This window comes from Neodiprion pinetum, chromosome 4 (genome assembly GCF_021155775.2).
Source record: "Neodiprion pinetum isolate iyNeoPine1 chromosome 4, iyNeoPine1.2, whole genome shotgun sequence".
Lineage (NCBI taxonomy): Eukaryota > Metazoa > Arthropoda > Insecta > Hymenoptera > Diprionidae > Neodiprion > Neodiprion pinetum.
This window is the reverse complement of record NC_060235.2, coordinates 39,403,748-39,417,596: the sequence shown is the minus strand read 5'-3', so window position 1 is coordinate 39,417,596 and position 13,849 is coordinate 39,403,748. Positions and strand designations below refer to the sequence as shown.

The 13,849-nt window shown below is 35.7% G+C and overlaps 1 protein-coding gene across 6 annotated transcripts; it reads right to left on the bottom strand.

Annotated features, from left to right (window-relative positions):
• Positions 1–735: 735 nt before the first annotated feature.
• Ctns (lysosomal cystine transporter cystinosin) lies at positions 736–13,424 on the bottom strand. Of its 6 annotated transcripts, none has more exons than XM_046623692.2 (9): positions 13,290–13,424; positions 7,671–7,722; positions 7,474–7,564; positions 6,633–6,818; positions 5,666–5,906; positions 5,458–5,577; positions 4,765–5,053; positions 4,457–4,559; positions 736–912 (listed from the first exon to the last, which is right to left on the bottom strand). In XM_046623692.2, exons 2-9 carry the CDS (start codon positions 7,708–7,710, stop codon positions 807–809), a joined length of 1,176 nt encoding a protein of 391 aa, XP_046479648.1. In that variant the 5' UTR covers positions 7,711–7,722; positions 13,290–13,424; the 3' UTR covers positions 736–806. The 6 variants fall into 6 exon arrangements, with proteins under 6 accessions (XP_046479648.1, XP_046479653.1, XP_068991300.1 ...); XM_046623697.2 differs by lacking the exon at positions 736–912 and adding an exon at positions 2,735–3,935; XM_069135199.1 differs by lacking the exons at positions 736–912; positions 13,290–13,424 and adding exons at positions 3,943–4,384; positions 8,595–8,617 and having other exon boundaries at positions 4,425–4,559.
• Between the last annotated feature and the right edge of the window lie 425 nt (positions 13,425–13,849).

Here is a 13,849-nt window from a genome sequence, read left to right as displayed (position 1 = left end):
ACACCTGTAGAAAAGTATCGATTGAAGTATAGAAAAGCGGAAGAAAGCTATGGGTATATTGAAAACAGCGCGAGAAAACTATAGAATTAAAAATTACAGGTTCAAAAAGTTTCACTAATTAACGAAAACTATGCGATATATAAGAACTACACTAATCGTTATGGTGCAGAACGCAGAGTATAAATCGAGGTGGATGAATTTTGGGAATTTAAATCTTCGCAACCAATTATTCAATTCTATTGAGGTTCGTTTTATTCATGAGTATGTAGATCGAGCTTCGTGTACATTTTTTTTTTTTTTGTTACTGTTAATATCAAATAATAGGATAATCAATAGTATAATTGTTACTGACAATTTAATAACGGTAACCACTGAGATCAGTAACATAATTTGTGGTGTCGGCGGTGCATTTGTTCGACTTGATATTGCGGATTGTATTGACTTTTAGTTTTACTGTAAGCATCACCGTCCGTCTGACCGATTAAAAAGCATGAAAGCAGCACGTATATACTGCTTATTAAACGAATATTTAAAAATATACGATTCTAGCTACTGTAATCTACTATCCGTGTTCTATATTTGAAATTGCAGTTAAAAAATATTCATAACAAACTTAACGAACATTTAGACAAACACATAACTTAATAATAAATCGAACAAATCTGTAATCAGAATCTAGATCTCGGAATTAAAAGTAGGAATGAATGACGAGTCGTACTTTTAAGGTAAACTTAATTAAATAAATATTTTGTCATTTATTAAAAATATGAACAATCTATAACTTTTCATTCAATTAAATAGGGCATTTATTTATCAACAGCTTGATAACCTAGGCTGGTATCCACTCGATGATTTTCTTGATTTTGATCTTCACAGCAGTCTTCTGGGAGCTCCAAGTAATCATTACGATCCCTGTAAAAAAAAAAATAATAATAACAATATAATCATAAATTGTACCCAAATATACGGAGATAAATTAATATATCTATCTATATACATATGCAATTATAAAATAAATTAATGTTTTATCATGAAGTTTGTTCTTTTATATTTTTAATATCATTTCAAACTTCAATGGGGCCCAAGGAACGAATAAAATAAAACAGAAAAGTTGTATTATCGAATGAAATACTTTTCAAATCAATGATAAATAAAAACTAGAAAAGATTAAATACTTCTAATGACAGCACAAATTGTCAAAAAAAAAAAGTGTCACATCAATTTTAGGGGGGATATCCCCCCCCCCTCCTCCGTTGGCTCTACTCCTTTTTCCCCCGCGTGTAAAGTTCGGTATAAAACTGTACGTACCATATTAGTTATCTGTTTAGACTATTAAAATTCTTTCATAAATTACTTATAATCATTTCTTGGTCCCTCGTTCCTCGTGCTCTTCATAAAGCAAAACTGATAAGTCTTATTTTTAAATACCGAAGTCTCTGCTAATTTGACTGTAAAATGCGCACAGAGACAAATTTTAAATGTGAATTGTATCCCAGATCCCCTTCCAGTGATAGTTGAGAAATGTTTTTCATACAGAATTAGTTTCAACAAGATTAGTGAGTTAAAATGATAGTTACGGTATGAAATGCAATTAACTTGTAAAAAATACAAAATTACTGTACGCGCAAACCTAAGATCAGATCTTCTGATCTTTACTTATCCATTTTGAAGGCATTTGAATTATCCAACTGATAATCATCAGCCACAAGTAATCCTTCTTTCAATATATACTTGCCATTTTATTATACATTTTGTTACTGTGAAACCTTTTCAATCGCAGATAAGAAATTCAGTGTTAATTGTAATACTGATAGCAATAATAATAATATTAATTTGAATAAGTATCATAGAATTTTTTGTTTATTACATTTAATTTAGCAATTGTTTAAAGTTTTGGAAATTTTTATAAAGATAACAGTACCTAACACAGGTTACGGTAACAATGCAGATCTGTCGTTGGGATGGAATTTATGCGTAACATGAAAAATCGCAGTCATCTGTGCAATATACAGTGTACATTCATGCAGCATGCAAATCGCCATGCATAGGTGTAACAAATGTCATAAATAAATAGGTACATAAATTACATGTATAAGGTACGGGCTTGAAACACATGAAATCAACGCCGATACTGGAGTTGCACGATTTTGGCTTTTACTCCTCGATCCTAAGAGGCTGCGACATCGAACAAGTAGTGTTTTATTTGCCTTACCATTTACTGTTTGCAAGAAGAACTACGGTGCGACAGTCTCATCAGACCCAATCACACGCAAGCTGAAGTAACCGTCTTGCTGTCTCCTAAGAAATAACGAACTGCGTCTAACTATGCGACCGATCAGAATTTACCATCATGGAGACTTATTCTATGATTGCTAGCTACTGTAGCTGACATCGCCTCTTGTTCTACGATCTACACTCTGGGTACAGTCTGCTATAATTATGGATGGATCGGGCAGGTGGTAGGTACCCAAATCTATAAACATAACTTCCAATTAGCGTACATTTGCATCATACAGAAATTATGACAATCATCGCTCACTCTCCCGTGACGCCAAACATAAATGATTGGATTTTTGTTCTACAAATGGTTTTTATACTTTATTTTGTCATATGAAAACTATGCCCGTTCAAACATAAGATGGAGACAGATGGGCATGTCATAGATTCATTGAATTATATTTCATTTTTTAACATTTATTATATATATATATATATATATATATATTATATATATTAAAGAAAAAATGGGTCTGATATGCATTCTTTTAAATTTACAAATGCTATATTCAATAATACGTAAGATTCTTGATCTACACACAAGAACAACTACGACATGATATAAAAATAAGCGTATTCTGATGTTGGATCGATTCGATGCAAAACTTTTTTCATGAAATTCAACACCAGTTTTTTTGGAGTAGATCTGTATCTCAGATATGGGTATTTCAAAGTTTTTTTAGACGGTCGGAAGTTTTTTTATATGATGTCCTGTTTTCATTAAAGCTAAATATGCAGAGACGAGAGGCGTTGTAACAAATATTATATAATGGAATAGTATTTATACCAAGGCTATTCTTCTATTCAATGCGACTTCTGCAACAATTTTTTTTGCGACAATTACGTTTTGTGAAAAGTCACACTTTTATATTTGTTTATTGTCAGGGTAGTAGGACGGTATTTATAGAGGATTTCCTTACGGATAATGAGCGGATATTTTACTACAAAATAAAAAAAAAAAAAATTTTATACACAGCATGCTCTGCAGGCAAAAATATACACACGATGTTGGGAAGCATCGATAGGGAATGACGAAATTGTACAAAAAGAATTTTCTAATCATTCACGTACATAAAATTAAGACGGTTTGGGAACATGAGTATAATAAATATGTTTATAATATATATGTATGGATAAGTATATATATATATGTAGGTATATATTTGGGCTCTAGGCACCACCTAATAATGTAAAAATAATAATGATCAATGCACACAGTGTTTTGTTTCAATACCATAAAAAAAACTACATAGACTCATATCTATATTTCTAACAACCAAAGAGTATAATAAGAGAAATTGAGTACTTGACTCCTTACTTCGCATTGATGATAAAAATGCATAACATACAAATTTAATTTTTTTTTTTTCACTGGAAAAACGTTAACATTCTCAATTTAATAAATATTCTTTACATTATATTACATACATTTATATACAAAAGTGTAACAGTTTTGAACTCTAGCATCTTATTATACTCTTCTAAGGTAACTACCAAAAATTTATCTACGTACATCACAATCAACTATACTGCAATATGCAGTTCGTTAAGTAATAAATATATATATATAAAAGGTGAAAATGGCGTGACGTGTAAGCTAAAGTTGCACCGCCGGCTATACTCGTCCATTCAGGTCAATCTGCTTTTCACTGGCGTGTCTGTAAAGGTAAAAACTCTTGCTCTACCCCAGTTGCGGTTTTAACAGCGAATCACTTTGCAGTGATACTTGGTAACGGGCCTTAACATTTACCTTTGCCTAATATTCGCCAAATTTATTCTCCGATTGAAAAAATAACATTGAGTTTGAAAATTTTATTTAAAAGTCAAAACCTGCAGAATAATGTCTTACGGAATGTTCGCCACAATAAATGGTTGGCCGAAATACACCTAAGGTCAATTTTATTCATTCATTTTCTTTTGGCTCAAGCTGTGGATAATTCTTATCTCTAACTAAAGAAAATGGCATAACAAGCTCATTTGTGCAAAGTGCATGTTGAAGTGTGGGTGGTTTAATTGTTAAATAAAGCTGGTTAGTAAAGCAAAAGCTGGCATGCAATAGTTTGCCTATTGTTTGACATAATATTTTCGAACATATTCCCAGATAAATGTTCACCGTGATAAATATTCCAATCAATAGTAAACCTTAGAATCGGGACCGATTTTAGCTACTTTCACATACCTGTATAATACGTAATGTTGTACAAGGAAGAAAATGTCAAAAGCAACGGAGAAAAATCCTAGTCCAAACTTTGTTGGATCTCCGAAAATGCTGTCCCAGTCATCTGTCGGAAAATATCGAATATCATCTTTTGGGGAAATCAGATAAAGCGCGTACGAATATGACTTATTTGACTTTGAAACTTGGCAATTCAAACTATCAAATATATTCCAATGACAGTTTAAAAAATTTTCTTTCGACTATAAATAACACCTTCAATTGAAAGTAAATTTAATGTTGTTATAAAGAAGTTTCGTTTTCATTTTTACCATAATTGTATGCATCGAGTATCATTTGCAGCATTGATAACATGCCGCCGGTGAAATCCAAGAATATATTTCCGATACTCCATCCTATTGTTGATTTTCTTTTGTAATTATAAAACGCCTGTGGTACGTATTTGATAAGCGTAATAGCCAGTTTTACGTAGCTGCAGTAATACAAAAAGTCTAACCACTTGATTGTGTCTATTCCAGCTAGAATTATTGAGACTAGTATAAAAATTGTAAAAATTCCATGTATCACACGCGCCATTATTGACACTCTCTGCGTCCCTCTCTGAAATTTAACAAATTACACTAAGTTACATAAATTTTCGTTCCAGTTGCGATTAGTATCCGAATATTGTTTCATCATGCCGATATTATAAAACTTTCATCACTGTTTGATATTTATTAAACATATTTATTCATTATATATTTATTCATCATCCGTGCTTTTTTTGTGGCAATTTACTTTGTAGACGCGAATAATGAAGAGTGGAATATCTACTGCGTTACGAGTCAATTGTTAGTTTATTTTTCCTGAAATATAGGCGAAACATCTGACCAAATGAATAAAACTTCACATTCCTTTTGCAGCGTCTGTTTGTAATCAGTGGAGCGGAAAAAAACTTGACTTCTTAACCAGGCCAAGTTCAAAGTTCCACAAACTACTTTGGTTTGATAAAGTAACATACTAACCTCGTAAATGAAACACTGAAGGATCGTAACTGTCGTTGCAAACACGGCGTGCAATGCAAATACAACATCGTTCACTTTGACAGGGTTTAAACCCTTGGGATAGCGATTGAAATATTCTTGCTGCAAAATGAAATGACCTAATTAAGTTTGCGAAAATATTGCCATCGAATCGGAGACCTGGAATTAATATTTTGGTTTCGAAATTTACCTCGATTTCGGGAATCCAATAGAGTCCGCAGTTGAACAAACTGTACATTACAAAACCGACGATATTTAACGACAGGAAATCAAAATTCAAACCCACTACACTCTTGCGTTTGTAGTTGATGTGAATTTGGGGATAAAAACTGATGCTCCATGCCAAGAAATACACCCAACCAACTACGACACTCACGTGACGCAGGGTCTCTGACTTTTCTATAGTCACACGTACGAAGGCGTTGGTAACACTGAAATTAATATTGATAATGTGAATGAAAAATTGAGACATAAATTGGTCAGTGAATGGCTATTTGTGCAATTTCTTACTCGAAGTCAAAGTTTCCCAATCTATACTCAGATTCGGGTATTATTATAACTTTGTAAATAGTCATTTTAGATTTTTTATCGATATTCAAAAGTACACTCGCGAAAATAACGTTCAAAAATAATTTATGAGTATACCAAATTCACTACTTTCGAACGAGCACAGTTAACTTTTGAAACACAATATTATTTCACCTTCTTTAGGAACACGTCTTTACAGGACGAATTTCAGAAGAATACTGACCAAGCATCGTACTTGATCACAGACAAAGTTCACAAGGTTATCAAGCGAAGTGTACACCACCACGAAACGGATAAACAATAAACATCGATACAACTATCATCTGCTTCAATTATTTGATCGTTTATTTTGATGAAAACAGAAAATAAGAGCGCACCGAAATATTTCCGACAGCTTTCCAGATAACGTGAGTAGGTCGAATGGTAAATAGCACAAATATGAGTTACATCACCGGAATGGAAGATTTATTCAACCAGGTTCAATTCATCTGAAAATTACATACTGATACAACTACGAAGAGACTGGATAAAAATATTTTGCCTTTTTTAGTATGTAATTCCCTGTAGTATTGACGATTCGAATTGATCGAGTAAACTGATTTAATTTTCAGAGGTTTGTTTATACTTACGATGCGGCATCGCTAGGTGTAATATTTGCGGAAACTGTAGAATAGCCCGCACTTAGACCAAATACTGTGATAGTCCATTGTGCGGTTGTGTTTGCAGCGGAGAGTGAAAAATTTGCAGGATTTGTCTTCACCAAATCTGAATGCTGTATGTCAAATCTTACTTCTACATCCTCGGACAACGAGTTGCTGTAAAGATGTCGTGACAATCAATTTTCGTTGTGCAGAAATGATTAGTTTGAGCAAAACTTCATAGGCAACTGTTATGTTTTTCAAAAGTTTTAATCATCATTTTCATCCTTTCTCAAGCATGACTTTACATACTTATTGCTTTAGTGCTACGGTCTTAATTTTACTACGGAGAATTTGCTAAGTCAACAAATTCTTCCTAAAATTTAGGGCAGCGCTTGTTTAAAGCATTCGGTGTAATTTGAGGTGTCGAAATTCTTGGGACTTTTCCAGCTAGCTGTCGACATTGAGGAATGAAACAATATCGCAAGATATGATTGTGCAAATACAAGTATAAGAGGACGCCGTTAGAGGTCAATGAAACCGGTTCATCGACATTAATCAGTGAGTCGTTAAAAACGATTTGAATGAAGGAGCGTGAAAATACAAGTTTTGAATCTGCACACTTTTAAAGGGATATGAACATCGCGTACTGAGTATATTTTCTCATTCTGGGATTATAGAGATTATAATTAGGTCAAGGTATATATTATACATCGTAATATGTAACCTACTTAACAGCTCTAGAAAGCTGATAAGAATGCGGAGGCAGTACGAAGAGTTAAGAATAACAGATAAACAAAAAGTGATGAGCGGAATATGGGTATATACTTGCTTCAAATAGAGATCGAACGTTTTCTGACCATCGACGGCGACCGTCAAATCTTGCTCTGACACAGTGAAGTCGGCCCAAGACCGTCTGATAGCTGCGGAAAGCAAGAAACAAGATGAGCACAAGTATGGAATATTTTTAACATTAATTTCCTACAGATACATTTGAAGAGTGAACTACTTGCTTTGATCTATACGTACCTAAGAGCACAAAAAGCCATGTGTACCGTTGAATAATCATTTTTCAAATTACCTGTAACAGAAAAAGTAACAGAGAAATGATTAAAGTGTTTTATCGGTGTCTCTGGTTTAATCATCTTTACTTGAATTTTAATATGACGTTAGAGAAGATGTCAAGCATCAATTGTATTACCAGATATTATCGACAGCAGAGAAGAAAAAAAGGCAAATCATTGTAAGTAGTTGGAATTTCTTTGCCAAAGAAAAAACAGATCTCTCTTGTCCATTGGATTGAGATTATGCAATCTACTCTGTTAATTGTTTCAAATACATGTGTGAATGGAAAGTTTTAGTTTTCAATTATTTCCATATCTACATGGGGTAGCATAAGTTGCATACGCTTCGACAATACGAGAAAGTTATGCCAAATTTATATCAATGTAAAAATGACCGGTCGACAATCAATTAAGGACAGATTTTTTTGTAAGATATTACAACTGGTTGTCTAAAATCAATCCTTTTTTTTTATTGTTAAGAGTAATCATAACCTACAAACGTCACTGTCATATCATAATAAACTGGCAAAATAATTATCGCTTGAATGTAAGTGATAACGATCGGTTACACGGTAACATTGAAAAAAAACTTTTGGCACTTCAACACAAGGTGGGCAAGACTTCGTATGCTGTTTAAATACGTGCGAATTGATTGCGCGTAGATTTGACAGGTCGAGTGACAGATGCGAGACAAAGAGAAAAGAGGTTAGGAACGAGTCGTTTCAAGCTGGGATTACATTTACCAATAAGATGTTTATTGCACGATAGAGTCATTTCACCAGCGTGGTGGTATTATTTATGATTTCTTCATTCAATGCAGATTTAATGGACCATCCTGTGTGTATGTGTCATTTATATTTTGTATGTAGTATTTACATACAATACGTACTGAAAACACGGAACGCAACGTCTACGTCTCGTGCAACCCCCACTACGATACTAACAGATACTAAATTACTAAGCGTGATTCAAATCTGACACATCTTGTGATCGAATCGCTCAATACAATCAATTCTGGGAAATGAGAAGGTAATTGTTTAACATTCAGGGTCGAAATGATTATTTAAACTCACAGATTTAACTTGAGAAATAGATTTGGTCACTGGTTGTCACAATTGGCTAAAGATTCGGTAGTTAAATATTTTTGAAATGTGTTTGAAAGCCAACACATTCGAACCCTGTCATAAAATCAACATGGCCACCAAAGTGATGCACTTGCAATTTTATTCCGGCCGTATAATTATATTTAACTCTGACTAATCATCGCGAGCTACTTTATGCTGGATAAAATTATGGCAAAAACGGTTTGGCTATTATTTCACTATTGATGATCGCCTCGAAAACTGTAAATTTAGCTTCCAAATTTGTCACTTTATCACGTGCTTTTGAGTACAATTCCCGGGCCGGCAGCTTTCTAGTAGAAGTTTACAGCCACGTAGGAATTCTTCACATCGTCAAGTTTATTTCTACTTGAAACTGCAGTCACTGCCCTCGGCTACTAGGAATTGATAAATCGAACGGAGTTTAAACGAACAGCTGATCTGGGGTGCTTGGGATCAACGTGATTATTGCTATAGTGTGGCTCAGCTGCAGTTTTCAATACAGCCAATGGAGCCTCGTACTATTTGCTCAGTTACCTATACTCATACTTTTGAAATATTTTATCAAAGGTCACGTCTTCTGTTCATGGTTTTTCTTTCTTGTGTGACGCTCGAAGGGTGTGTGCAGTGCTTGTTCCGACCTTTAAATTGAAGTTCAATATCTAATTCCATCCCGCGAGATCCACACGTGATTGTCGTGATTCCTGATTCGCCGGAGACTCGTGACGCAGTCGAATATTTGAACGAAGTTTATTAATTGACGGGAAAATTATTGATGGGAATTCGAAAGCTCGCGATTAGATTTTTTTTTTTAATTTTCGTACAGTAGTAGTATACTTGATCATTTTTTCTTGAATCTTTTCACATAGCCATGAACAACTCCAGATTGCATTTATTCTGATTTTTATTGGTACTAGGCTTGAGAGGTTAAATTGGGCGAATATATTGATGCAAAAATATGTTATAGACTTCACGTTCACTACGTATCATTCGGCCTTCTAGTATATGTACATTGTACATATTTGGTCTTGCGATGGATACTCGATCTGTCTTTGACGCGTTCAGCTGAAAAAATATTAATGTTCCACCGTATTTTTCCATTCTTTCCACAGTTACTCTGGCACGATTATTCTTCTCACGCTTCTATTCATACCGTTAAAAATTATTATACGCGAAATGAATACTTAGAGTATGGTATATATATCGGGCATATGAGAATCAAGCGAACGTTCACCGTCGGCATGTACATGTACAATATTAAGAATGAGTGCCATTCTCCAAGGACTTGGGCTACAAATTTATTTTTGAAAAAAAAATAAAAAATAATAACCACGTATAAAGAGAGTCTTTCTATTTGCGGTAACCGCAACTTGTCCGACAGTTTGTTTTTTCCCATAATTGTGATAAGCAGTCAGGTAAAGAGGAACGAGGTGGCAGTAAATCGTATGTATCGTATGTCTAGAACGCGCCTATTGCAGGTATATACCAATCGTTTTAGTGGGTCACCTGACAACTTTCCGGTCTTAAGATCAAACGCTGCACGGTCTTACCGTTGCAGAAACGGTACGGTGTGTAATAATATATGCCGAGCACACTTCGATATGGCAATAATTACTCCGAATTAGAAAATTCCGTAATAATTCAGAAGATTTTTAACATCCGTAACATTATTTACGTTACAATACCGCGCAATTTAGGTATTACTCAATCGGCAGTGCCATTTTTCAAATTCTTTCATCAGTCGTTGAACACAAATACTACTCCGTTTCCACAAATTTTATAGCAAATATGTACCAGATTTCGAATTTGCTATTCCTGCAGTCGACACGTGCCGTTAAATATCGCGAGCTAATCGCGTGGCTGTTTGAAATATTTAATGTCGGTTTGAGGCCGCGTTTGAACATTTGATCGTTCAGACAAGCTCGTTTAGACCACAATTATCAGTCTGGAAATCTGTATTGACACGTCGCGAAACTTGACCTGCAATAAAACACAACGATATAACATCGTATAAAAATAATTTACTCGAGAATGATTGAAGTCTGGTGACTGATTAAGTTCTATTTCCATCTATATTGCACACTTCTTTTTGCGCAAGCTCAACATTCATACCGTACATGTATTTCGGCAATTAATTTGCTTGACAGTTAACTTTAATCTATCCAAGACTACTGAATCGGAATTAATTCGGCGCACTAACGCTAAAAGTTGGTTAAATTTCGTACGAACAGAATCGCTGCTGCAGTTTCCAAGCTCGTGATTCTCATATCGCGACGTTCGAAATTCAAATCCTCGAGATTCGCGCGGCTTGCGGCTAACCTTCGGTAACTGGGACTGGACCAAACAGGTTCCTGATTGAAACTGGCTTACGTAGACGGAGATATCCCGTCATTATATTATAAGACGCGGTTTATCGGTGGGTACAAAGAGATTACTGGAAAAGCAACTCGCGACCGGGTTTTTTCTACGAAAATTCAGTCATGTTACACAATTGTCTGCAGCCTTTTACTCTGGACAAAATCAAACATGGCACTTCGACAATTAAACTGGCCTCAAACCCCAGACGTGGACTTTGGTAATATTTGCTTTACGGTTCATAATAAGTATAAAACTCCGGGCCAATCCATAGGCCGAAACGCATGTAATGCATGTATTAAAAAAGAAGGATTAACGAGACAGAAAGAGTATCTTATTATTTGAATTGAACATCGAGACTGGAATCCGATTGAATTCTTAGTTACAGGTTTTATAGCAAAGCCTGTCGTACACGCAACAATTTTTTATAGCGAAAAACCTGTCTCGTGCAAATATAAATAGACTAGAAATAGAATTTCATCAATTAGGACATTGTGTTATGCTCTAGTTCCAAGTTTGACCGAAACGGAGATGATTACCATAATTTCGACCAAATTACTGGTTTACACTTTCTCGAATCGCTGTGTTCTTCAACTCTTGAATTTGCGCCGACAGCTGTTCGTGTAGCAGATACCGTTTATCGTCAGTGAAATTTACGGCATGTGTGAGATTGATAATACAGTCACGATGCACACTTTGTATTGTTTGGAAATGTGTATTACCTACTTTATCTCAATTGTGTTTGCGGATAAGGTTTGTCCGACAGTTCTTGCATCAGGCTGAGAGTTTGATGGAAAGTTTTGTTTTACGTCCAATTGGAAACATCTCGTGACAAATTGTTCGTAACTCATTGAAATACATTCAGTGAACACGCAGCCACGTTGGGATTTTTCACCTTTTGTTTAGCCTACTATTAGAAAACCGGCTAGACTTAACCGTTCGGATTACACAAGGATTTCTTTTTTCATTAAACCTTCGACAGGTTTATAAGGGCCATGTCCTCGATTTTGCGGAATGCAGAGAAAGTTATTTCACACAAGGCTTATCGCACTTTGTTGTTTTCGGACGCGGTCTGATCACCGCGCCGCGCGGGTTAAATCCGTCCACAAATAGATTAAATTTAATTCCTAACTCTCTGAGCGGCGTTTGAAAACTATAACCGGAGCTGCTGTGCTCAGCATCTGCAGAGAAGCAGAAATATGAAGAGAAAACACGAGATCGAATTGGAGATGATGAAAATTCCTCATTGTCTTGGCTAATTAAATTAGCTTGTATTTTTATGATCATTAAACTTGAGAAGAGCTTGCAGGTTGAATTGAAAAACAAAAAAAAGAATAAAAAATATACAAGTTTAGGCAAACCTTGGAAACAAAAGAAAACTAATAACACGATGATCTAGTTGTAAGTTTTAGAACAAAAACGAAGTGATTTGTGGAAAAATCCCGATATACTTGTTTCGGAGCTTTGGCAATTCTTCGATCAATAAAAGCGGGCATTTGGGTATATTTATAAATCGAAGGCCGACGAGATAAGGCGATAGTAAGAACAAGTAAAAGAATGCCTAGTTTCGATCCCGCTAAAAGACAATTCGTCATTTATCGTCACTCCGGTATTGCGTCAAATACATGGAATGCAAACAATTATGGATAAATCGTGTCATACACGCGCATAACTTCGGTAGTTAAAACGATTTTTTTATCACTGTACAACCGCACGAGTTAAAGGAAAAATATTTTCCGCAACAATTATTCCAAAAGGAAACTATGCACGAGATTATTGTCACGACAAAGATGAATCATTAAAAAGTAAAAATTCACCTTTTCCTCGACAAATAATACGCGGCACGCTCCAATTATTAAAGTCGAGTATTTCCGTGACTAAATGCAACTGCAACTGTCACAAAAGAAACAACAAATAATCCCAGATTATCTGAAATTATCTAAGAAACAAAAAAACAAACGCGTCTGACGTAAGCGGCTTTACTTACCAACCTAAAAGCATGATGCCGATAAGCGCGCGAAAATTCAAACTATGGTATAAGATAATTACGCGGCCAGTGATTGGTTCAGAAATGAGCTGCACAAAGAGCTGATATATATTACAGTAGCCGATGAACGACACATACGTACCAGTCTGACTAATATATTCCTTATCTCCTTCGGTACTCGGACAATGACTTCAGATCGCGAGTGATTTTGTTATAAATCCGAGATGCGTGCAACGGCGCCGGTTCGACAAAATAATCTCCACACTCTGTTGTTATATGCGTAAGATTATTCGCTCTGGCAAATTATCTCGAACCGATTCGTTTTTCCCCACAGAGACACGCGTGTCGTGACGCACAGCCTTCCTCCGGATTTTCTTCCCTTCCCGGTCCTTCGTTGCCCGGAAATTCAGCCACTGATCGGTTCCCTGCTCAGCTTTGAAGTCATCACTGTTGTGTCGGCGCCTCCTGCCGCGTAGCCGACTATATAAATTCACCACCGCCGATTCCTCGCACGGTTAGTCGTAATGTCAGTTCACGCGGTATATTACTCCCCCCCCCCCCCCCGCCCGCCCCTCTCCGCAGTCCCTGTCACCTCCCCACTCGGCGACTGCTACACTCGCTCTTCTCTCTCTCTCTCTCTCTCTCTCTCTCTCTCTCTCTCTCTCTCTCTCTTCTCTCTCTACTCTATTCTATCAATTTCCT

Bases quoted from the DNA above. Each gene is read 5' to 3' on its own strand.
- Ctns (XM_069135196.1), bottom strand. From the start codon at position 7,710: ATGATTATTCAACGGTACACATGGCTTTTTGTGCTCTTAG. The intron at 6,819-7,473 runs GCAAGTATATAC...ACATCTTTACAG, and splicing joins ACGTTCGATCTCTATTTGAA to CAACTCGTTGTCCGAGGATG. The intron at 4,385-4,424 runs CTAAGGTTTACT...ATCACGGTGAAC, and splicing joins AGCTAAAATCGGTCCCGATT to ATTTATCTGGGAATATGTTC.